The 23,799-nt window shown below is 43.9% G+C and overlaps 1 protein-coding gene across 4 annotated transcripts in view; it reads left to right on the forward strand.

The window, feature by feature from the left end:
- Positions 1-12,816, forward strand: part of P4HA1 (prolyl 4-hydroxylase subunit alpha 1) — a 91,092-nt gene extending 78,276 nt beyond the window's left edge. For 2 of the 4 annotated variants that reach the window (XM_082266853.1, XM_082266852.1), the window contains exons 13-15: positions 8,770-8,838; positions 10,911-11,007; positions 12,314-12,814. In XM_082266853.1, the coding sequence (XP_082122979.1) occupies positions 8,770-8,838; positions 10,911-11,007; positions 12,314-12,384 (237 nt within the window). In that variant the 3' untranslated portion in view covers positions 12,385-12,814. Of the gene's footprint in view, positions 1-8,769; positions 8,839-10,910; positions 11,008-12,313 lie in introns of all 4 variants that reach the window. The other 2 variants (XM_082266854.1, XM_082266851.1) reach the window with 2 other exon arrangements.
- The last annotated feature ends 10,983 nt before the right edge of the window (positions 12,817-23,799 follow it).

The following is a 23,799-nucleotide window of genomic DNA, read 5'->3' on the forward strand; positions in this document are numbered from 1 at the left end:
GATGGTACTCAAGGCCAACTGCCAATCAACGCCCTGTTTGAAGAAAGGTTAAGATCCGAGCCACAGAAAAGGATTGTGGATGAGCGCCAACTGACTCGCACCAAGAAATGTACACTTTACACATACAATGCTATATCTTGCTGGAAGACTGCTTCCTTGCCTTCACCATAGTAGGGATCACTGATCCAGACAAACCTCTATCTCTCTCAGTTCCTGGTTTTCAATAACTAAGCCATTAAAACCAGAGACTGTAAAGCAGGATAGTAGATTAGCCCTTGGGACAACTGGTCTTCTTTGAGAGGAAGCCCCCAAGGGACGTTTATGGCCACCAGGATGATTAGAAGATCCTTGCTCTTGATTCCTCGCAGGAAACTCTGAAGAAGCCTGAGCCAAGGATGATGGTGGCCTTACTGTGGCCCTTGGACGCCTGCGGCGTCTGTCAGAGGACCCCGTGACCTCGTCCCGAACTTCGGTATCCTCCTGTGAAGCCGAACCTGCTAAAGGAGCTGCATGTAGGACGGTGCAAACAGAACTGTCTTGAAGGTGGATACCACCAGACTCAGAACCTGTATGCAAATTGGGAGAGAGAACGGTCGGTGTGACAGCAGCCGGTGAATCATGGCCTTTGGTTACTGAAATTTGTCCAGAGGAAAGACCACCCTGGTCAGAATTAAAATCAGACCTAGGTAAATAAATTCCCTGGTCAGGGATAGGGGGGACCTTAGGTAGTTCGGACATCATCTGTACCTTTGCAAGAAATCGGCACAAGGAGACTTGGGACCAAAAAAAAAAAAAAAACATGAAAAGAACCAACTTTGTCCCTCCCTTGCTGGGTACCCCCAAAATAAACCTTTTACGGATCTCCTTGACACTCACAAAAGAAGTCCACCGCGCCAAAAACCAGCGAAGATGTCCCCCCCAGTAATGGGTGAGGGCAGAACTTCATGCTGAAGGGGCCTTGTCTGCTGGTCTGGAGAAGCTAGCTCTAGGCTTACCAGACCAAGGTTGCTTAGAACCTCCCGGGGAAGATATAAAAGATCTTTTTCTTTTATTCTCCGTCCCAGAAGCATGAAATAATTTTCTATAGGCTAAAAGCTAAGGAGCGCCCCCGTCTGTGACGAGGTTCCTTACCTTTCCTTGACTGTGGCAGGAAGGTACTCCTTCCCGCCCCCCCCCCCCACCCCAGTGATACCCTTAATGATGTCATCCAGGGTAGCCCCAAACAGGCGATCGCCTTGAAGGGAAGAACAATGAGAGCTTTCTTAGAGGCTTGGTCTAAGGACCAGTTCTTAAGCCACAGCGCGCGCCTAACCATCACTGCTGAAACAAAGTTTGGACAGCACAGGAGCTGTATCACAAATAAACTGCAGCCCGTGGACCAACTGGTCCGCTAAATCAACATAAGCAGCAGGGACCTGCTCACTCCCCAGGTCCTGGCGCAAAAGCTCGGCCCATTCAGTTAGGACCTGAGACACCAGGGCTGAGCCAAAGACTGCCTGCAATGCCGAACCAGCCATAGTAAACCTGCAGTGTGCCACAGCCTCTGCTTTCTTGTCAGCCTTAAAGGATGGGGATTCCTCTACTAGGATCATGGTTGCTTTATTCAACCTGAAAACAGGAGGGTCCACCAAGTGACTCCTCAAAAGGGTAATATACAGAAAAATGTTTGGGGACCACAAAGGGTCATTTTGGTTGTTCCCATTCCTTACAGGAAAACCTGTCAAAATAAGGCACATAAGGAAACCCCTTTGGAGTACGAGGCGACTTATGCGTACAAAACTACACAGCCACATCCATGGCTACATAAGCCACATCCTCCATTTTTAAAGTCCCATGCCCTGCAGTGTTAAGTGCGTCTACCATCGCTTTTTCATTCGCTGCTGGGACCATGGAGAAATCATCCTCACTACTGATGCACCTGGGGGTGTGATATTAAGTCCCCCTGGATGGGCCACGACGGCATCAGGCTCAGATTTAGATAAGACAGACTGAGCAGGGGAAGGTGGGGGACGCTTCCTCCTGGGCCTTTGCCCACACACCACTTCCACCCGGGACACTAAGGACTGCAGGAGAGCTGTCCGTGCAACCATGGGAAGCTGGGGTTTCGAGAGACCTGCCACCTCCATGGGGGGGGGGGGGGGGAGATGTGAAGGAGATGTGTGACCTTGAGGCTCCATAAGGAAAGGACCTTCTCTGCCCTGGGACCCCCACCAGACTCCAGGTCCAGATGGGGGAAGCCCAGCTCACTGAGGGATTTAGGGATGGGAGGGAGGGAACCTGCAGGCAGGTCTGACCGTCCCTGGAGGTTACCCGCGTCCACCCCAAAAAAACCTTAAAAGGGAAGGGGGGGGGGATTGTATTTGCCCTTTTAACAAAGTAGGGGAGCTGTCGGCCAAGAGACCGCTGCGACTCGGACGGTTGTATGCGACCCTGCGAGAAGTTTAACTCGCAGGCCAGCCTCTGTCTGTGAGGCTATGTGGCTGCCGACCTAGCGTGTAGCTGCGGTCTGCGCTCGCTGGCGGAGCTGGGGAGATCACTGGATCTAGCTTATCCAGCCCATTGCCCAGCCCGGCAGTTGATTCTAGATCTCCAGAGAGAAAAAACAAAAAAGATGTAAGGAAGGCGAAAAAAATCCTAGGATCAGAGATCCCAGCCGGTAGCCTAGGTCCTTACTCCTGACTAGTAGTTCTGATTTATGGAGCTCTGTGTCCGTGGAATGAAAAATGTATTCTCAATTCAAAATGGCACCAGTATTGCTATCTCTTTTAGCTAAATCATGTGTGTCAAACACAAGGCCCGGGGGCCGAATCCTGCCCTCCAGGCCATTTCATGTGCCATTGCACCCCTCCTACAGCTGCAACAACCCCCTTGTTGACCCCACCTTGTCTCAGCAGTATAGCTGATGACAGAACTCCTCCTCCACCAGATCCTGTACTTCTCCATGTAGCCATGGAGAAGCTCGTATCTGCCCCCCTTCCCTCCCAGCAGTCTGCAGCAGAGAGGGTGACAGAACTCCTCCTACAGATCCTGTGCCTTTCCGTGCAGTGGCAGCACCTTCTCTTCTCTGCCTCCCCTAGTCTCAGCATTTAGCAGACTCTGGCCCTACTCTTGTCGTCCTCCAGACCCTGCACTTCCTGCTTTCCAGCTCTGCCCCCAACTTCTTCCTGGGAACAACACAAAGTACACGGGGTGCACCGTGATGTAAAGGAGGGTGAGGCACTCTTGACTTTCAAGTTGGGAGCGCTCTTGACATCTGCTTGCATGGGGAGTGGGGTGCTCTAGGCATCTAGTCTTACAGATATACAAAGAGCCCTTTGTGGGCAACCATAGTGCTGATGCGGCCCACAATGAAATTGAGTTTGACACTCCTGATCTAAAATCCAAATTAATACATTTTGGTGTCAGATATGGAGACAAATTAAGTTCTGATGCTCACTTTTTGTAAACGGGTGATAGTGTTCATCTATTTTATGCAGAGATGTTTGTAAAATGTTCCACTTGCCCCAAGCAGGATTTAAAATGTATCTGTATCTAAACCTTTGAATCGGTAAGGATGGGAACCCTTGTCAGGTTTTTACTGCTGTCCAAACTAGTGACCGACCGATTATCGGCAACACCAATATATCGGTGGCCAATATGCACTTTCCCCGATATATCGGAATCGGCCTTTGGATTTACCGATATTGCCGGTATTTCAGGAAAGTGCTGTACCGGAGTGATGCCTGCAGCTAGAGGCATCACCCCGGTACCGGCGTCCATAGCCGATGGTCGACTGTCTTTTAATGACAACCGATGCGGCTGAGAAGCCGCTCAGCTGTCATTCCAAGGAGGGGCAGAGTACCCAGAAGTGATGTCATGAAGTGGATGAAGAGAATATTCATCATGGTCGAATTGATGGCATGTTTAGGGTTTTATTTGGGCCGCATGCAAAGGATTCTTCTGGATGTGCGATAATGAGCCTGGATGATGAACTTCATCTCTATTTGAAGTAGAGATCGACCGATTATCGGCAACACCGGTAAATCGGGTGCTGATATGCACTTTCCCCGATTTATATCTGTATCGGCGTTTGGATTTGCCGATATTGCCAATATATTTAGGGAAAGTGCATGTACCGGGTGATGCCTGCAGCTAGAGGCATCACCCCGTTACCGATGTCCATAGCCGACGGTCAGCTGACTTGTAATGACAATCGATGCGGCTGAGAAGCTGCTCGGCTGTCATTACAAGGAGCGGGAGGGGACATCCCCCCCCCCCACCCTCCCGGCGCCTTCCGTAGCTCACCCGGGTCTCCCTTCCCACCGGGAGACCCGGCATCCTACCTCTGCCGCCGCCAAAGAGAAGACCCGATCAAAGCCGGATTCGGCTATGATCGGGTCTCCATGTAAAAAACCTGGGAGTGATGTCAGGACATCACTTCCGGGTACTTGGCGCCGAATTAAAAAAACTGACCACATTCAAAACAGCCAAACTTGGCGTTTTGAATGCTTTTCAGCGCCAAGGAGATCCCTCCACAAGGAGTACCAAATTGAAAAAATTGGTAGATATTGGCCGATACCAATATCCGATGACCAAAAATATCGGTATCGGCATTAAAAAAAACCATATCGGTCGATCACTAATTTGAAGGAACCGGTAATTGACAGAAGTGGTGATCCTCTTCAGTGGTGGAAAGAAAATGAGGCACACTATAAAAGACTTGCCTCTCATGCTGGAAGATACCTCTCTGTTCCTCTTTCCTCTCCTGTACCAAGTGAGCTTGTTGAAGTGGCAGCGATTATATGAAAAACCAGAAAACGTTTAACAGGTGAACATGCTGAAATGTTCTGCTTTCTGCACTATAATATTGTTCTACCTAACTGGGAGTATTGAAAAGTGTAGTAGTACTAGTGTCCACTCCAATCCACTTTCTAGCTTGGTTTCTAGCAGTTATGCACTCACTGCAGTAGTGGTTTAAAATCATTGCAGTTAGTGAGTGCACTACTGCAGCAGTTTATGCATCATTCACAATCCCATGATATGAATCTGATGATCCCTGCAAGTGAAAGCTGTGCGGTTTTCCTATCAGTTTTCATGCAGGTAAGGTGTGAAGAATGAGCATTTAACAGCTTGCCGACGGCCGCAAGTACATATACTGCGGCGGTCAGCCCCGTGCAGGCAAAGTGACGTACCCGTACGTCGCTCGCCTGCGAGCCAATAGGGGGCAAGCGCGCGCCACCGGAGGCGCGCTCCTGTCCCCGCTCGCTCACTGGGATCCCCGCGTGTGTGACCGGCGGACCCGATGTCCGCCGGTCACTCGCGATCGTCAGTTACAGAGGGAGAAAGGCAGGCGGCTAATGTAAACAAAGCCGCCTGTCCTTCTCCCCTGTGTAACAGCAGAGATCATACGGTCCTGCTATGTAGGATCGTAGATCTCTGCTGTTACATGAAAAGCCACATCCCTGCACAGTTAGAAACACGCCCCTAGGGACACACTTAAACCCTCCTTCTCCAATAAAGTTAACCCCTTCCCTGCCAGTGTAATTTTTACAGTAACAGTGCATATGTATAGCACTGATTACTGTAGTAATGTCACTGGTACCCCCAAAAGTGTCAAAGATGTTAGTCAGGGGTCCGATCTGTCCGCCGCAATGTCGCAGTCCCACAAAAAAAATCGCAGATCGCTGCCGTTACTCATTAAAAAAAAAACAATAAAAATGACAAAAATCTTTCCCTTAGTAAACGCAATAACTTTTGCGGAAACCAATCAAAATACGCTTATTGGGGGTTTTTTTTTACCAAACATATGTAGCCAAAAACAAATTGGCCTAAAATGTTAAATTTTGATTTTTACATTTTTTTTTGGGGGGGGGGGGGGGGATTTCATATAAAAAAAAATGTGAAAAATATTGTTATTTTTGCAAAATTGTCTTTTTTTGTTTATAGCGCATGATCAAAAAATCGCACAGGTGATCAAATACCACAAAAAGAAAGCTCTGTTTGGGGAAAAAAAGGACGTCAATCTCATTTGGGTACAGCGTCGCACAACCGCGCAATTGTCCGTTAAAGTCACGCAGTGCCGAATCACAATATACCCCCTGGTCAGGAAGGGGGTAAAATCTTCCGGGGCTTAAGTGGTTAATGCTAAATGTTAAACAACATTAACATGTTCAGTACCAGATTTGTGTCAAAAATTGTCTTTATTTTTCAAAACTTTAAATGTACAAAATATCGGCTGAAACCGATACTTTGTGACCAAAATATCAGCATCGACCCTGAAAAAACCAAATCGGTCTATCCCTACTCTCTATTAACTGACTCTGGGTCACAAAAGTAAAAAAGTTGACTTTACTTCCCTTTTTAAAAAAATAAAACAATGTGTGCATGTGTACTTAACCACTTAAGCCCCGGAGGATTTGGCTGCTAAACGACCAGGGCCTATTTTGCGATTCGGCACTGCGTGACTTTAACGGACAATTGCGCGGTCGTGCGACGCTGTACCTAAACGAATTTGGCTTCCTTTTTTTCCCACAAACAGAGCTTTCTTTTGGCGGTATTTGATCACCTGTGCGATTTTTTTTTTTTTTTTGATCACGCGCTATAAACAAAAAAAGAGCGTCAATTTTTCAAAAATAGCAATATTTTTCCCTTTTTTTTTATATGAAATTCCCCCCCAAAAAAATGTAAAAATCAAAATTTTTTTAACATTTTCGGCCAATTTGTTTTATGCTACCTATGTTTGGTAAAAAAAATCGCAAAAAGCGTATTTTGATTGGTTTGCGCAAAAGTTATTGCGTTTACTGACTAAGGGAAAGATTTTTGTCATTTTTGTTTTTTTTTTTAACGCGTAATGGCGGCGATCTGCAATTTTTTTTGCGGTACTGCGACATTGCGGCGGACAGATCGGACCCTTGACTGACATTTTTGACACTTTTGGGGTTACCAGTGACATTTCTACAGTAATCAGTGCTATATATATGCACTGTTACTGTAAAAATACACTGGTAGTGAAGGGGTTAACTTTATTTGAGAGGGAGGGGCTGTGTGTGTCCCTAGGGCCGTGATTCTAACTGTGATTGGCTGTGGCTTCAGCTGTATGCAGAGTGATCAACGGATCTACATAGTATCCATATGATCAGCTCTCATACAGAGGGGAGAATGACAGGCAGCTTGTTTACACAAGCTGCCTGACTTTCTCCCTCTCCCCCGCCGATCGCAGAGTGGCCGGCGGACATCGGGTCCGCCGGTCACACACGCGGGGGGGTCCGTGACCACGCGGGAGCGGGAGCGCGCCTCCGGCGGCGCGCGCTCGCTCCCTAGACCCTCACAAGCTAGTGACGTAGCCCTACGTCACTTTGCCTGTGAGGGGCTGACCGCCGATGTAGATCGGCGTGCGGCGGTCGGCAAGTGGTTAAAATTCGGTGTTCTTTAAATACATTATACATATATCATATTCTCTATTTGCCATCTTGCCTATGCTGGCTATACGTGGAGGGAATTCCAGCTGATTCAGCAGGAATTCAAAATATTTGCTCTGTAGGTGGCCCTGTCAGCACCACCAAGCTAGACCAACTTGGATCTCGGTCAAACAGTGACTGACTGTAGCCAGTATATATTCTGACTGCCTCAGATCAGCAACTGTCAACATAAATAGCCGGCAGGGAAGTTTCCTCCATCCCCACTGTTTTGGGAAGGTGGGGCAATCAATGAATTTCTCTTCAGCTTGCAGGGCCAAATAAGAGTAATCTCAACATGTATGAATAGCTGTAGTCTGTTCTTCAGCATTAGCGGGAGGTAAAAAATGGGTGATGGCATCAGAGGGAACTGGGCATGTAATTGGGGGGGGTTTCTGTCCTCACCCTTTTCATTTCGCTCTCCCGTGCTTTTATTGGCCACTTGTTTATGGTATCACTGAATGCAACTGTCAGTCAAATAAGACAGGAAAACACAGGACAGCACTGGGAAGTCGCTTTGTTCTGTATAGTGATTGTTACCACCCTTTAGGCAAACGTACTGTAGGTGCTGAAAGATGGATTCCAGGTTTTGATATTTTATATGTGGTTACATTGGTCCAGCTTGGACCAATGTAACTATGTATGTGTGTGGATAGATAGATATATCTAAGTGTCCACAGCGCCGTCTCAAACTGTAAAATGATACCATAAATTATCTTGAATCAAGTGCAACATAAAAAATTATATGAACAAAATATGGAAAACAAGTGCAACATAAAATTCACGTGATTCAACTCCAATATATATATTTTTATTTATTTATTTTTTTCAATAACCTTCATAAAGTGCAATCTGTGCTTGACATAAGCTTGTGCCAATGGTGAACAAAAGATATGTGCGATTACATGCTCACCTCCTCATGCGTCCCCACTCACTAATTCCCAAAGGTTTAATGGACTATTTGGTATATGGGGAAGTCTTCTGGAGGTTTGGTATGTTTACTTCCTTATGTTTCCCAGCAGGGCAGTGTGTATCGCAAGTGGGTTTATGTAAAAAAGGTCAAAAAGTGTCCATAGCATAATTCCAATATTTTATTGAAACATATAAAAATCTATAGGTAATCTACTCTCCTATAAAAATGTCATAACAAGCAACAAACGCTGGTTTAAAAACCTATGCTCACGGTTTTCAATAGTCCTGTTACCTGCAGAAAACACATTTAGAAATCTTACTATTTTTGATGAGAAGACTACATGAAATTTTAACAAAGGAAAGTTTGATGGCATTGTGTTGCTTTAAAAAAAATATGTGAAAATAAATATGTTAATTCTTGCAGATGAGTGATGTGGAGGCGGGTGGTGCTACAGTCTTCCCAGAAGTAGGAGCAGCAGTTTACCCTAAGAAGGTACAATACCTTGTTTTTATATAGTTAAATCATGTAGAATTGTGCAGTTATGTATTACTCGTCTACCTAGATTTTATTGATTTAACTAAAATGAAAACGTGGATTTTTCTATAAAAAAAAAAATATATATATATATTACACACACACACAGTATCTCGCAAAAGTGAGTACCCCCCCTTTTTTTTTTGTAAATACTTTATTATATCTTGTGACAACACTGAAGAAATTACACTTTGCTACAATGTAAAGTAGCGAGTGTACAGCTTGTATAACAGTGTAAATTTGCTGTCCCCTAAAAATAACTCAACACACATCCATTCATGTCTAAGCCTCTAGCAACAAAAGTGAGTACATCCCTAAGTGAATGTCCAAATTGGGCCCAATTAGCCATTTTCCCTCCCTGATGTCATGTGACTCGTAAGTGTTACAAGGTCTCAGGTGTGAATGGGGAGCAGGGGTGGTAAATTTGGTGTTTACTCTCGCGCACTCTCATACTCGTCACTGGAAGTTCAACATGGGAACCTCATGGCAAAGAACTATTTGAGGATTTGAAAAAAAGAATTGTTGCTCTACATAAAGGTGGCCTAGGCTTTAAGAAGATTGCCAAGGCACTCGCTTAATATTTTTTAATCGTGCTTATTCTACTGTACCTTTGGACTGGTCTAAAGGCATGTTTCTGGGAAGACCAGTCCGATACACAAGTTGGATTAAAATAAGGGTTAACCTCTGTTTGGCCTGTTTGGCCTGTTTGGCCTATGGGCAGAATTTAGTTGATGTGCATTCTTCATTGTTTTAATGATTTAACCAATGTTTTGACTTCTGCCACATCTCCTTTGCCAAGACCCTGAAACGGAGCTGCAGCACAGTGGCCAAGACCATACAGCAGTTTAAAGGACAGGTTCCACTCGAAACAGGCCTTGTCATGGTCGACTAAAGAGGTTGAGTGCACATGCTCAGCATCCTATCCAGAGGTTGTCTTTGGGAAATAGACATATGAGTGCTTCCAGCATTGCTGCAGAGGTTTAAGGGGGTGGGGTGCTCGGACCATACACAGCATCAAATTGGTCTGCATGGCTTCCGTCCCAGAAGGAAGCCTCTTCTAAAGAGGATGCACGAGAAAGCCTGCAAACAGTTTGCTGAAGACAAGCAGACTAAGGACATGGGTTGCTGGAACCATGTTCTGTGGTCTGATGAGACCAAGATAAACTTATTTGGTTCATATGGTGTCAAGCATTGTGTGGCGGCAACCAGGTGAGGCGTACAAAGACCAGGGTGTCTTGCCTACAGTCAAGCATGGTGGTGGGAGTGTCATTGCCTGGGGCTGCATGAGTGCTGTCCGCACTGGGGAGCTACAGTTCATTGAGAGAACCATGAATACCAACATGTACTGTGACATACTGAAGCAGAGCATGATCCCCTACCTCCGGAGACTGGGCCGTAGGGCAGTATTCCAACATAACGACCCCAAACACACCTCCAAGACAAGACAATCACTGCCTTGTTAAAGAAGCTGAGGGTAAAGGTGATGGATTGGCCAAGCAGGTCCCCAGACCTAAACCCTATTGAGCATCTGTAGGCCATTCTCAAACGAAAGGTGGAGAAGCAGAAGGTCTCTAATATCCACCAGCTTTGTGATGTTGTCATGGAAGAGGGCTCCAGTGGCAACCTGTGAAGCTCTGGTGAACTCCATGCCCAAGAGGGTTAAGGCAGTGCTGGAAATTAATGGTGGCCACGCAAAATATTGACACTTTGTGCCCAATTAGGACATTTAACTTAGGTGTGTACTCACTTTGTTGCCAGCGGTTTAGACCTTAATCACTGTGTGTTGCGGTATTTTGAGGGGACAGCAAATTTACACTGTTATACAAACTGTACACTCACCACTTTACATTGTAGCAAAGTGTAATTTCTTCAGTTTTTTTGTCACATGAAAAGATATATATTTACCAAAATGTGAGGGGTGTACTCACTTTCATGAGATACTGTGTGTGTCTCTCTCCCTCTCATAATATTCATGATATTGTTCTGTATTCTTGGCTTTTAAGAACTCTGGTGTTTACATTTTACCATAGGGAACTGCGGTGTTCTGGTACAATCTCTTTGAAAGTGGAGAAGGAGATTATAGTACAAGACATGCAGCCTGTCCTGTATTAGTTGGAAATAAATGGGGTGAGTATGAGCATCTTGTTGTCAATGTGTGTTGTCCTGCAGCCTGCTTGGCATGTTCAGACGAGGATATTATATGCTGCTCTGTCTGCATTGAATCAATAGGCATAACTTGGTTTTAGTTTTTACAAATGGCAAGAAACCTTTACACTGCAGTCCTTTTTTGTTCCTTACTACAAGTCAAAAGTAGCTGGAAAATATAAAGAAACCAGGCTGGTATTGTGATCTTGTATTGGCTACTTGTCTGTCTGCCACTTTGTTGTTTTGTGGGTTTTTTTTAGGAGTACATACAGCAGTCATAGCCAATAGCACAAGCAAGTCAGATGTGTGAAAGGCTTTAGGAGAACTAGTTGTGACCGAACATATGAAAAAATGCTGTGGACTACTAAAATAGCAAGAACTCCTACATTCTCATATGCGCTACATAATTTATCTTGATGTTTGAATGAAAGCACTTCTGTGAGAACTGCTGTCTCGCCACAGACCACTACTCGGTTTAAGCGCTGTGGGACTTTTTGAGTATAAATTATTTTAATTTTATCCCTTTTAATACCTTTTTTTATTTGTATGTCTGAGTTTAAGACTTTTGCACAAATGTTAAGGAATTGGAGACCACCTGAAAGTCTGGCAGTTGCTACTTGTCTTCCGGACAGTGCATACCAATATTAAATTAGATACAAAAGAACAGCACAGTTAAGAGGAGAGTAGACTATAAGGAACTCTTATCGGTCTCCCAGCTCCTGATTGAGTATATCCATGAAATGAGACTGTTGACAAGACATTACCTTTTAATATGGCTCCAACACAAAGCAAGGAAAAGGGGGTAAATATAAATCTTAAGTAAGACTTTAAATTTACCTGAAGAAGTCCAATTATGACGGTTTCTCCTAAAGACTATCAATTTTGTCCATTCAGCTGCTCGGATGGGGCCAAGGAGTGGTAGGGAAGTGCTAAGATGTTGCATATAAGTGGATAATGTGAGCGAAGGTCTTACCTAGCCAGTAGACCCATGGATATGTACACTCAGATTGTATGAGTATGGACAACTCTGCAATGCCAATGTTATCTGTTTGCAAATGGTGCTTTTTTTCCCAGCTTGGCTAATAGTGCAACCCCCATAACCCAAATTCTCTAAGCTAGAGGTATCCACTAAAATATGAAGGAACTCTGGTAATATCCTTCAACTCTGCCAAAATCAGTAGGATTGGGCTAGCCCCATGAATACTATACAAGTATCTTTTTAGAATGCGACCTACTGTAAACCACTGCTCTAACTAAATTGTAGCTAAAATATTTTTCTTTTTTACAGTATCGAATAAATGGATCCATGAGCGGGGTCAAGAGTTCCGAAGACCGTGTCGCTTATCTGAATTGGCATGATCCACACCTACGTTATGTGAAAACAAATCTCAGCCACAAAGCTTTACAGACTGTGCTTTGCCCAGTTTGCTAGCAAAGAACTATAATGCCATAATCCCAGAATACTGGGGAGAATCACTTGTGGAGGACATGATCCAATATTTGTTTTAATTTACTAATACAGGTGAACATCTACACAGAGTTACAAGTGTGCATTGATTGAAGCCAATGGATATGCCAAGTCTACAGAGATCTAAAGCAAAGGAGGTTTGTGATGTGTTGGCCCAACATCTTCTTGCTTTGGAGACCCCAAAAGATTTAATTGCCCACCTTTGGTGCAGGGTTCGTGTGTCGCTTTTTGCCTTCTGAGATGTCGGGACTGACACACTTTTTTTTTTGTTTAACATTACACGGTTTGTTTTGTTGGTGACAGTTTTTTTTTTTATCTTTTATTTATATAATCCTTTGTTTATTGATCTGACCTTTTTAAAAAAAAAAAAAAAATGTTTTTTAAAATTGAGCCAAAGAGCCTATGCAGTATTTCCTTTAAATATAAAATGGTTGGGAGAGTGATCCCTGATTACCTGAAAAGTGAAATCGGTGATTACAGTACATTTTGTAATTCATAGAAAAATAAACCTAATGGGCTTTGGAATCTGCTTAGAGTAAATTTTCTACCATAAAATCCTGCACAGTAAAGACTGTTCTTAAGAATGGGTAAGGTGGGCGCTTAGAGCACTTATTGTTTAAAATGTGGTCACCTAGAATCATGCTTCTCAAACAGTCAAACACTGGCTTCAAAAGGGTACTAACTGGGGATCTTAATGGTGGACATATGCCAGCATAGTGCTCTAGGCTACTGGGAGTCATGTCAGTATCCCTTGTGTATGCAATTGTTTTGGGACCTTGTGTGTCAGCTTAGCCTTTGGTCTGATGCTTAAATAATTTCACTTTCCTAATATAGCTTGTTAATATGGCAACTTGTGTGTCAATTTACCCAGTGGTTTAGCACAATAATTTTGTAGCCTACAGTATAAGGCATTGTAAATACTGCAATCTGAAGACCCAGAAAACAGTAATTCTGGGGCCCACTTGGTGTTCCATACAATGTGTTGCAGTAAACTGTTTTTTTTTTTTTTTTTTTTACCCTGGGTAGCATGATCATAGAATGAAATTTATTTTATTTAAAATAAAAAGATGCACACTTGGCGAGTATATCTGATCTTACACTGTGAAGAGTATGACCCTGTGCCTATGGCCATACATTGAGTGATCATTTTTTGTTCAGCCTGCAGATTGAATAAAAGAAATGTAACAGATGGCTCAGTCCACATTAACAGCGTGAATAGACAAATCCCAACTGCTGGGCTGTTATTTTCAGATGGCGCCTGTCAGAATATCCCAACAGCAACTGCATTTGTAGCTGGTGTTTAGCTGACAGTTTTCGCCCTGACTCCATCGATTTTTCATTCAAAGTATGGCAGGAGGGGGCCAGCAGGGATACTTTAGCCAGTTCATTAGGAACTGCCTGAAACTCAGTGTATGGCCAGCATTTGTGAATCTGATCTTGGTCCAGGTGTCTACCAAGTGAAGTGTAGCATGATGTATGGTTTCCTTGAGGTTATCAGCTGGCCCTAATACCTTCATGGGCACAAGGGAACTTTCCGAAAGTCAAAATCTGTATTAGCATTTTGTCTATTTTTAAAGATGACAAGTTAGTACATTTGACATGTGGTGTCCACCTGAACCCAGTCTGCCCATGTGGTCTTCCTGCAATTCCACCAGCACCCTCTCAGCTTTTTTTTAAACATGCATTATATGCCCCTCCAGTAAAGGACATGAGGTCAGCAGGGGAACAGGTTAGAACTTCTTCAGTTGTAGATCAGGATATTTGTGGTCCTCTTTCATGCTGATATAAACGTGAAAGATTTCATCAGCAAAGGTACAGTACTTCAAGAATTGAACACCCATCTTTAAATACCGGCATGATGGGCACTGAGCCCTTTTATACTCCTTTTTAAACACCTAACCTGGTCACCTGACATGAGGCTAAATTGGGGGGGGGGGGGGGTAGGACCCCCAAGCTTCAAAGCCCCCCCCCCCAAAAAAAAATAAAATAAAACCGTTCAGCAAATCAACTGTTATTCAAGGATTTCCACTGGCCAATCCTCTCAATTCCCTGCTTGTCTGGAACTAGGAAGATTGATTCACTCCTCTGTGTGCAATATTTTAGAAATAATTTGACTATTCCAGCGTTTTTGGAAAACTAAATGTGCCAGGTGTTCAAAAGCCAGCCACACAATTGGTACATTAAGCTCCCCTGCCACACAGTCTGTGTCAAATGAAGTAGAATGGTGTGCCTTTTTGTGTTTTATATTAATAAAGCTGCTGCAAGCAGAGCATGCCTTGTGAGGGTGGCTGCTGTTATGGTGGAATGTTAGTCTCCCCCTACTTCTGTTTTATGTAAGATGTAACTTGGCAAAATCCTGCACTATGTATTGAAAATGCATTCCAATGCCTATGTTAAATCCTGATGTTAAAAAAACTCAAATTTCTTGTTTGATTATTCTTATTGGCAGAAAAGCCTCTGTGTTCCTTTTTTAATTTACTTTCTCATTGGTACTGAAGCCTGGTTTTCCCTGGCCTGATGGCTTTATGAGCAGTCATCCTCCTATCCAGGATGAGAACACTTACTAGTTAAGTGGGGTGGCAGTGCACAAGGCTTTAACGATGAGGTCAAGGAAATTTAGGCCCCCACTAACAAAGTGAAACTAAGTCAGGAAGGGGCACAAAGGCTTTCCTGGCTAATAAAGGTATGAGGCCTATTGCAATGTCTGGTCTTAGGCAAAACTTTGGTGTTCTTGTTCAAAGATAAATGGCTCTACAGAGTCACTAGGTCTTTTGGATTGGGATAGTAGTGATGTCCTTTCTATTTACCTCCCTACCCCAATTTAGAAATTTCCAACTGTGAAGTTTGGGTCCTGGCATTCTTTTGTCCCCTGTGAGCTATTGTGGCCAAAATAATTGTCTGCCCCATAAATGTCTGTTTGGGTTTTTGAGATGATTTGCTTGCAAAACCTGCCCGGTTCCTCACCTTTTGCACCTGAATATCTCTGAATCCAGGGCCTAATGAGAAGTACAAAGCATTCACCAGTCCCCAGCATCACGGAAAGTGTTTTAACAATACAAAAGTATCGCCTGTATTCTTCTAAGCGTCCTCTAAATGGCTTTAGTTACCAGCTTTTGCTCTCTACTGTATGACAGGTCAGTGCCTTAGCTTCCTATGTGTATGGCCATGGAATGGTTGTAAGACTCCTACATAAAGAAAACCTATATTTTTGTACCCTTGATTCTTCCAAATATGCCCTTTCAAAAGGTGTCCTTTTTATCACATTTTGTGCTCCACAATCTACATAAATTCATTTTAGTAGGTACAGTTATGTTCCTAAAATTCTGTGAACTTTTTTTTTTTTTTGTAATTCAAAATCTATTTTTGTGGCAACAAATGACCTATTTATAACCCTTTTTAGATGACTTTTTTGTATTTTGTCTTTGAGGGATTTGGGATGTGAAGTGTTCTGTATTTAGACAATGGTGTAAGAACAGTTTGATGGAATGGTCTCTGTTCAGATGGCAATCTTTGTATTGACATGCACTGCATCCTGCCCCTAATTCCCTAATTACATTTCTATGAAAAAATCAAAATGTGTCTTGTGGTTTTTTTGGGTTTTTTTTTTTTAATGGCATGTTTTCAAATGAAGGTATTATACATGGTAAAAACGGAGTGGATAAGTATGTATTTATAAAATGGTAAATGGGACTTTCACCAAACATTCCCTGGTCAAGAAAAAAATTGCTGTAGTTTTATACTGCATGAACTTATATTATACTGCTGCATGGAATGTTTGCTAAATGTCTGATTCACTGCTTTGTAAACATGCTCCATATGTATAGCTGCATTAACATTTTTTTTAAAATGACCGTATACATTGATAGTGTATCACAAATGAAGTTTTTAAATCGTGTATGTCTACAGCATGGGACAATGACCCTGATTCAACCAGCTGCAATCACCTGCTACTGGTTAAACGTGCATTCCATTATATGCGAACACAGCTAGACAAAGCATGCCCAGTAACCTTTATTCCAACAAATAGTGCAATAAAGGACAAAAGTAGTCCTGATTAGCAGCAGATAGAATGAAGATGTGGTAATCTGAGATGCTGTAGTAATCAATACATTTCAGTATCTTTCTATAGACCTTTGTCCTCTGAGTCAGTTCTCAGAATAAAATATCATCGCATTTTTTATATAGTTTCACAGAATCACAGCAACATGTTGTACATTGCCCATGTTTTATCCATCTAATTAGGACCAACGTAAGGATATCTGAAAATCTAATGGCTCAGTAATTTAAAATGTATTCTGTATCAAACCATATATTGCGATCCTCAGCCTATCCATACTGTACAACAGTATTGTATGATATATACATTAATACCTACTGTCTAGCATTTATAGTTTCAGCATGTCCCCATAACCATCTATCTGCCCAGCTAGCCTGGTAGGAACTTTTCACCATGTTGAATTTCTCTTGGATCTGTGTCTTTGGACAGTTGACAGTTATATACTGAAAAGGACTACTTTTTTTTTTAAATTTCTTTATTGAGAACAAAGCACCGTACAAAAAGGCAGTAGGAGGACGGGAACAAAGTCACTCCAGTTAACAGAAAAAGTCAACAGTGAAATACAGCAGCAGTCAGGCACGAAAGTGAACATGGTGATGACAAATACGCAATGACCGTGTACAGATCTATGCAGGTGCCTCATGAGAACAATCTGCAAAAATATAGCAAAGGAAGGTGCACTCGGTGCATTTGCATGCCAGGGGAGGCGCAAAGACGTGCCGCCAACCCCTAACCGAGGACACCTTACATATCGCCTAGGAGAGGCGGGTCCAGATACAGCAATGAATGACAGGTAACATAACTGGCAACGAATAAACAGCCACGTAAGAACAAAGGGGGAGGAGGGGGGACACGGGAAGGGAGAGGGGGGGGAGGAATGGAGGGAAGAACGGAAGTTACAAGTTGAAGGACTACTTGCCGATTTTCTTGACTTGCTGCTACATGCTTCCATTTCTGGGTTCAGCTGCCAGATTTACACTGTGGATGGAGGGTTAGCTAACAGTACACATGCTGTATAAGGGCTAATGCACATTGCAGCTCAAAGAAGCTGCTCCTACAGTTGTTTGAGCTTTTTTAACTTTATTCTCTGCCTGAAAACTCCCCTCCATGTTAGCCAATGTGTCCATGCAAACTGTAGGCATGTTCAGGAGTTTACAGGCAAGATTTTTTTCTGCTGTAAGAGCATATGCCTGTATACACCTAAAACCGCCTATAGTGTACATGGACAAATTGGCTAAAATGGGGGGAGTTTCTAGACAAAAAAAAAATAAAGCTCAAATGCCCGTAGGAGCAGCTTCTTTGAGATGCAGTGTGCATGAGCCCTAACACTAGTAATAATCATTCATTCAAGTAGCATTATAGGCAAAACTTTTTTTCTCCATTTTAGAGTAAGAGAGGGTTATTACCCCCATAAAGGTTACTTTTTGCCTGCTTTGTCCCATTGGTGAAATTTACCATCACTTCCTGTCCCATGATCAAACAAGAAGTGAGAGGAAATCTCTGCAAATTACAAGCATTTGTTGGGGGCCCCAGGGTCACCAGAACCAGTGTCCCCTTTGGAAGATTTCCCCTCTATTACTTTTCTGGGGACAAGCCAAAATATGGGATTTTCTTTAAACTTCACTTTTAGTGATAATGGTAAACAGGACCAATAGGGAGGAGATTTCTCCTCTCTAACAGGGACACACACGCCAATAAAAACGGACATGTGTTTTTAATCCATTTCCCCTCTATCCAAAGGGAACAAAAAAATTGCCTTTAGTTATACTTAGAGGTGCACCGAATGAACATTTTGGTACCGAAAATGCAGGTTGCACTTGGATGAAAACCAATACCGAAAATAATCGTTTTAAAAAAATATATATATAATTCTCCACTTTGGTCCATATACAGTGGGTACGGAAAGTATTCAGACCCCCTTAAATTTTTCACTCTTTGTTATATTGCAGCCATTTGCTAAAATCATTTAAGTTCATTCTTCTTCCTCATGAATGTACACATAGCACCCCATACTGACAGAAAAACACAGAATTGTTGACATTGTTGCAGATTTATTAAAAAAGAAAAACTGAAATATCACATGGTCCTAAGTATTCAGACCCTTTGCTCAGTATTTAGTAGAAGCCCCCTTTTGATCTAATACAGCCAGGAGTCTTTTTGGGAAAGATGCAACAAGTCTTTCACACCTGGATTTGGGGATCCTCTGCCATTCCTCCTTGCAGATCCTCTCCAGTTCTGTCAGGTTGGATGATAAACGTTGGTGGACAGCCATTTTTAGGTCTCTCCAGAGATGCTCAATTGGGTTTAAGTCAGGGCTCTGGCTGGGCCATTCAAGAACAGTCACGGAGTTGTTGTGAAGCCACTCCTTCGTTATTTTAGCTGTGTGCTTAGGGTCATTGTCTTGTTGGAAGGTAAACCTTCGGCCCAGTCTGAGGTCCAGAGCACTCTGGAGAAGGTTTTTGTCCAGGATATCCCTGTACTTGGCCGCATTCATCTTTCCCTCGATTGCAACCAGTCGTCCTGTCCCTGCAGCTGAAAAACACCCCCACAGCATGATGCTGCCACCACCATGCTTCACTGTTGGGACTGTATTGGACAGGTGATGAGCAGTGCCTGGTTTTCTCCACACATACTGCTTAGAACTAAGGCCAAAAAGTTCTATTTTGGTCTCATCAGACCAAAGAATCTTATTTCTCACCATCTTGGAGTCCTTCAGGTGTTTTTTAGCAAACTCCATGCGGGCTTTCATGTGTCTTACACTGAGGAGAGGCTTCCGTCGGCCCACTCTGCCATAAAGCCCCAACTGGTGGAGGGCTGCAGTGATGGTTGACTTTCTACAACTTTCTCCCATCTCCTGACTGCATCTCTGGAGCTCAGCCACAGTGATCTTTGGGTTCTTCTTTACCTCTCTCACCAAGGCTCTTCTCCCCTGATAGCTCAGTTTGGCCGGACGGCCAGCTCTAGGAAGGGTTCTGGTCGTCCCAAACGTCTTCCATTTGAGGATTATGGAGGCCACTGTGCTCTTAGGAACCTTAAGTGCAGCAGAAATCTTTTTGTAACCTTGGCCAGATCTGTGCCTTGCCACAATTCTGTCTCTGAGCTCTTCAGGCAGTTCCTTTGACCTCATGATTCTCATTTGCTCTGACATGCATTGTGATCTGGAAGGTCTTATATAGACAGGTGTGTGGCTTTCCTAATCAAGTCCAATCAGTATAATCAAACACAGCTGGACTCAAATGAAGATGTAGAACCATCTTAAGGATGATCAGAAGAAATGGAAAACACCTGAGTTAAATATGAGTGTCACAGCAAAGGGTCTGAATACTTAGGACCATGTGATATTTCAGTTTTTCTTTTTTTATAAATCTGCAACAATGTCAACAATTCTGTGTTTTTCTGTCAGTATGGGGTGCTATGTGTACATTCATGAGGAAGAAGAATGAACTTAAATGATTTTAGCAAATGGCTGCAATATAACAAAGAGTGAAAAATTTAAGGGGGTCTGAATACTTTCCGTACCCACTGTATACTTGGACACAGACACAATTTTAGTCTTTTAGGTGTTTACCAAAACCTATTCAAGCTATATTTCTATAATGCATATGGGCTAAAAGTGCACACTCTCAGGTTTAATTTGAGGGTATGTACATCCAACTCGGAGGCAGGGTTTAGGAATTACAGCTCCTAAGAATAGCCCCCCCCCCCCCCATCTTTTTCAAGGGATCAAAAGTAATTGGACAATTGAATCAAACGCTGTTTTATATCCAAGTGTGGGCTACTCCTTTGTTGTTTCTTCATCAATTAACACAGGTACAGCCATTTGTCATTCTCCCTGAAGTGATCACAGAGGCTATGTGATTCTGCTATATAGGATCGCATGTCTCTCTGTGATTTGCTTCACAAGCCACGCCCACTGACAGAATCACGCCCCTAGGGACACATTTAACCCCTTGATCACCCATACTGTTAACCCCTTCCCTGCCAGTGTCATTTTTACAGTACCAGTGCATATTTTTAGCACTGATTACTGTAGTAATGTCACTGGTACCCCCAAAAGTGTCAATGTCAGGTCCGATCTGTCCGCCGCAATGTCGCAATCCCACAAAATTGCAGTTCTCTGCCATTACTAGTTAAAAAAAAAAAAAAAAAATGACATAAATCTTTCCCGTAGTTGGTAAACGCAGTAACTTTTGCGCAAAGCAATCAAAATAAGCTTATTGCGATTTTTTTTTTTTTTTTTACCAAAAATATGTAGCAGAAAATAAATTGGCCTAAAATATAAAATTTTTGATTTTTAAATTATTATTTTTTTGAGAATTTTATATAAAAGAGAATTTTATATAAAAGAACATGAATATTATTTTTTCAAAATTGACGCTCTTTTTTGATTTATAGTGCAAAAAATAAAAATCGCACAGGTGATCAGATACCACCAAAAGAAAGCTCTATTTGTGGGGAAAAAAAGGATGTCAGTGCCGAATTGCAAAATAGGGCCTGGTCATTGAGCAGCCAAATCCTCCGGGGCTAAAGTGGTTAAAGGTCTTACAAGGGGGGAAGAGTACCTTTCCTTCCGCAGACTACTAAGGGCAAGGAACCTCGTCATAGACATGGATCTTCCTTCTCGGCTCATAAGTTTTTTCGGCCCTCAGGGTTGACTGACAAGGGCTCAATGCCTTTCAGGGCCTCTGGCAAATCCAAACGATCCTGGACTGGCAAGACGAGAGCGGGCTTTTCCAGACCCGCGGCCAAGGCTCCTTCTGCTTGAAGGTGTGCCCTTGCCCATTTTGGGGATGGGGGGGATGTCTCCACTGGTTTCCAGACCCGTGGACTTCCCTGGTACAAGACAAGTTGGTCCACAAAGTAATTAATTAATTTGGTCCGGCTACAAGATCGAGTTTCGCTCTTGCCCCGGCAAGCTTTTTTCCTTCCAACCTGCGCCTGTCCCCAGACTAGTTACAAGTCTGTTTGGGGCGGTACAAGACCTGTTCCTTCAAGGGGTGATTGTCCTGGTTCGGACTTCAGGAACATTTTCAGGGTTTTTACTCAAACCTGTTCGGTCCCCAGGAAGGAAGGCAAGGCGCATCCAATCCTGGACCTCAAGGCACTAAACTGCTTTGTGCAAGTACAGAAGTTCAGAATGGAGTCCATTCAAACAGGATGCCTATCTTCACATTCCAATATGTGCCAGTCACCAACGTTTTCTCTTTGCTGTGGGAGAGGAGCATTATCTGTTTATAGCATTACCCTTTGGTCTCTCCTCCACTCCTTGGGTATTCACAAAAGTGTTGGCTCCGGTGCTAGCCTTGCTATGCCAAAGGGGGGGTCGTGGTACTTGGCTGATCGCCTTCTGCGAGTGGAGTCTCCCTCTGTACTGGTGGAGAACCTGGAGATCACAATACGAACTCTGTGGGAGTTCAGCTGGATTCTGAATTTTCAGAAGTCTGCCCTGGCTCCGTCCACAAAGCTGGACTATTTGGGCCTGACTCTGGAGACTCTGCTGTTGCCAGAAGTGCTCCTTCCTCTGAACAAACTCCAGAAATTGCAAACTGCACTTCACTTCCTGCTGTCCAACAGATGGTCATCCCTACAGACTTACATGTGGGTGCTAGGCCTGATGGTATCTACCTTTTTGAGGCCATTCTGTTTGCACAGTTCCGTACGAGGTCCCTGCAAAGGGAGATTCTGACCAAATGGGACAAGACTCCGCAGTCTCTGGACAATCAGATCAGACGAAGTTGGGGAACAAAGAGTCCCTGATATGGTGGCTTTGTGCTTCGACTGGGAAAAGCCTTTCTCCCCTTATATTGGACAGTGGTCACCATGGATGCCAGCCTGTCCAGCTGGAGAGGCATCCTCAACAAGCATTCTACTCAGGGGATCTGGACGCTGGAAGAGTCCAGACTATCTATCAATGTCCTGGAATGCTGGGCAGTCTGGACAGTCTGGATCATTGAACAGATCATCTTCAGGGATGCCCAGTCCACATTCAATCGGACAATGCCACGGACGTGGCTTATGTCAATCACCGGGGGGGGCACAAGAAGTGCCCTAGAGGCTCTGGAGGTAGCTGGCGTTCTAAGGTGGGCAGAACGGTTCGTTCTAGCCCCCTCCGCCGTACACATTCCAGGGGGGAAAATTGGCAGGGAGTAGTCCCTTCATCCGGAGGGGTTTCATCAGTAGTGTCTCCGGTTGGGCACCCCTGAGCTGGATCTGTTGGCATCTTGGCTCAACAGAAAGGTGCAGAGGTTTGTGGCTCGGTCAAGGGATCCACTGGCAGACGCGCTGGTGGCCCAGTGGGGTCAGTATCCTCTGATCTACGCCTTCCCTCCTCTCAAGCTTCTGCTGAAATTATATGCAGGATTGAGGCAGAAGAAATTCCGGTCCAGGTTTGTCTGAGTCGGTGATTCCTAAGTTGTTAAAAGCTAGGAAATCTACTTCGAGGAAGATCTACCATTGTACGTGGAAGAAGTACATTGCGTGGTGTGAGTCTTTTGGGGTTCATACTCCTACTCACTGGCTCGGATTTTAACCTTCCTTTAACAGAGGGTTGAACAGAAATTGGCCTTGAGTATCAAGGACCAGGTATTAGCCTTGGCGGTCTTTTTCCAAAGAAACTTTAACCACACACTCCCTGGTCTGTACCTTTCTTCAGGGTGTCCGACATTTGGTTCCTACAGTGCGGGCTCCGTTGCCGCCTTGGGATCCTAATTTGGTGCTTTCAGCTCTACAGAAGCCTCCCTTTAAAAATATTCGGGAGATTCCCCTGCTTACGCTGTCCGAGAACGTGGTCTTTTTGGTGGCTATTACCTCTGCGCAGGGTTTCGGAACTGGCGGTGTTATCCTGTCTTTTACCTTATCTGATGATTCACAAGAGTAAGGTGGTGCTTTGCCCCTGTCCATCGTTTCTTCCTAAGGAAGGAATTACTTTTTCATTTGAATGAAGACACTGTGTTGCATTCCCTGTGTCCCAGGCCTAAACATCCAAAGGAAAATGCCTTGCATGAGGTCCGGGCAATTAAGGTGTACCTAGCAGCTATGGACTCGTTCAGGAAGTGAGACTCACGATTTGTGCTCACAGATGGACCTTGCAAACTTCCTCTGTGACCATTTTCAGATGGATCAGACAGACAGTGGTTCAGGCCTATTCCATCAGGGGTCAGGTTCTTCCTTTCCCTGTCAAGGAGCATTCTACTAGGGCGCTTAGTGCCTCCTGGGCCTTCCGTCAGCAAGCGTCAGTGATGCAGGTTTG

Source organism: Pelophylax lessonae (genome assembly GCF_965119305.1).
Source record: "Pelophylax lessonae genome assembly, chromosome: 9".
In the NCBI taxonomy this organism is placed as follows: Eukaryota; Metazoa; Chordata; class Amphibia; order Anura; family Ranidae; genus Pelophylax; species Pelophylax lessonae.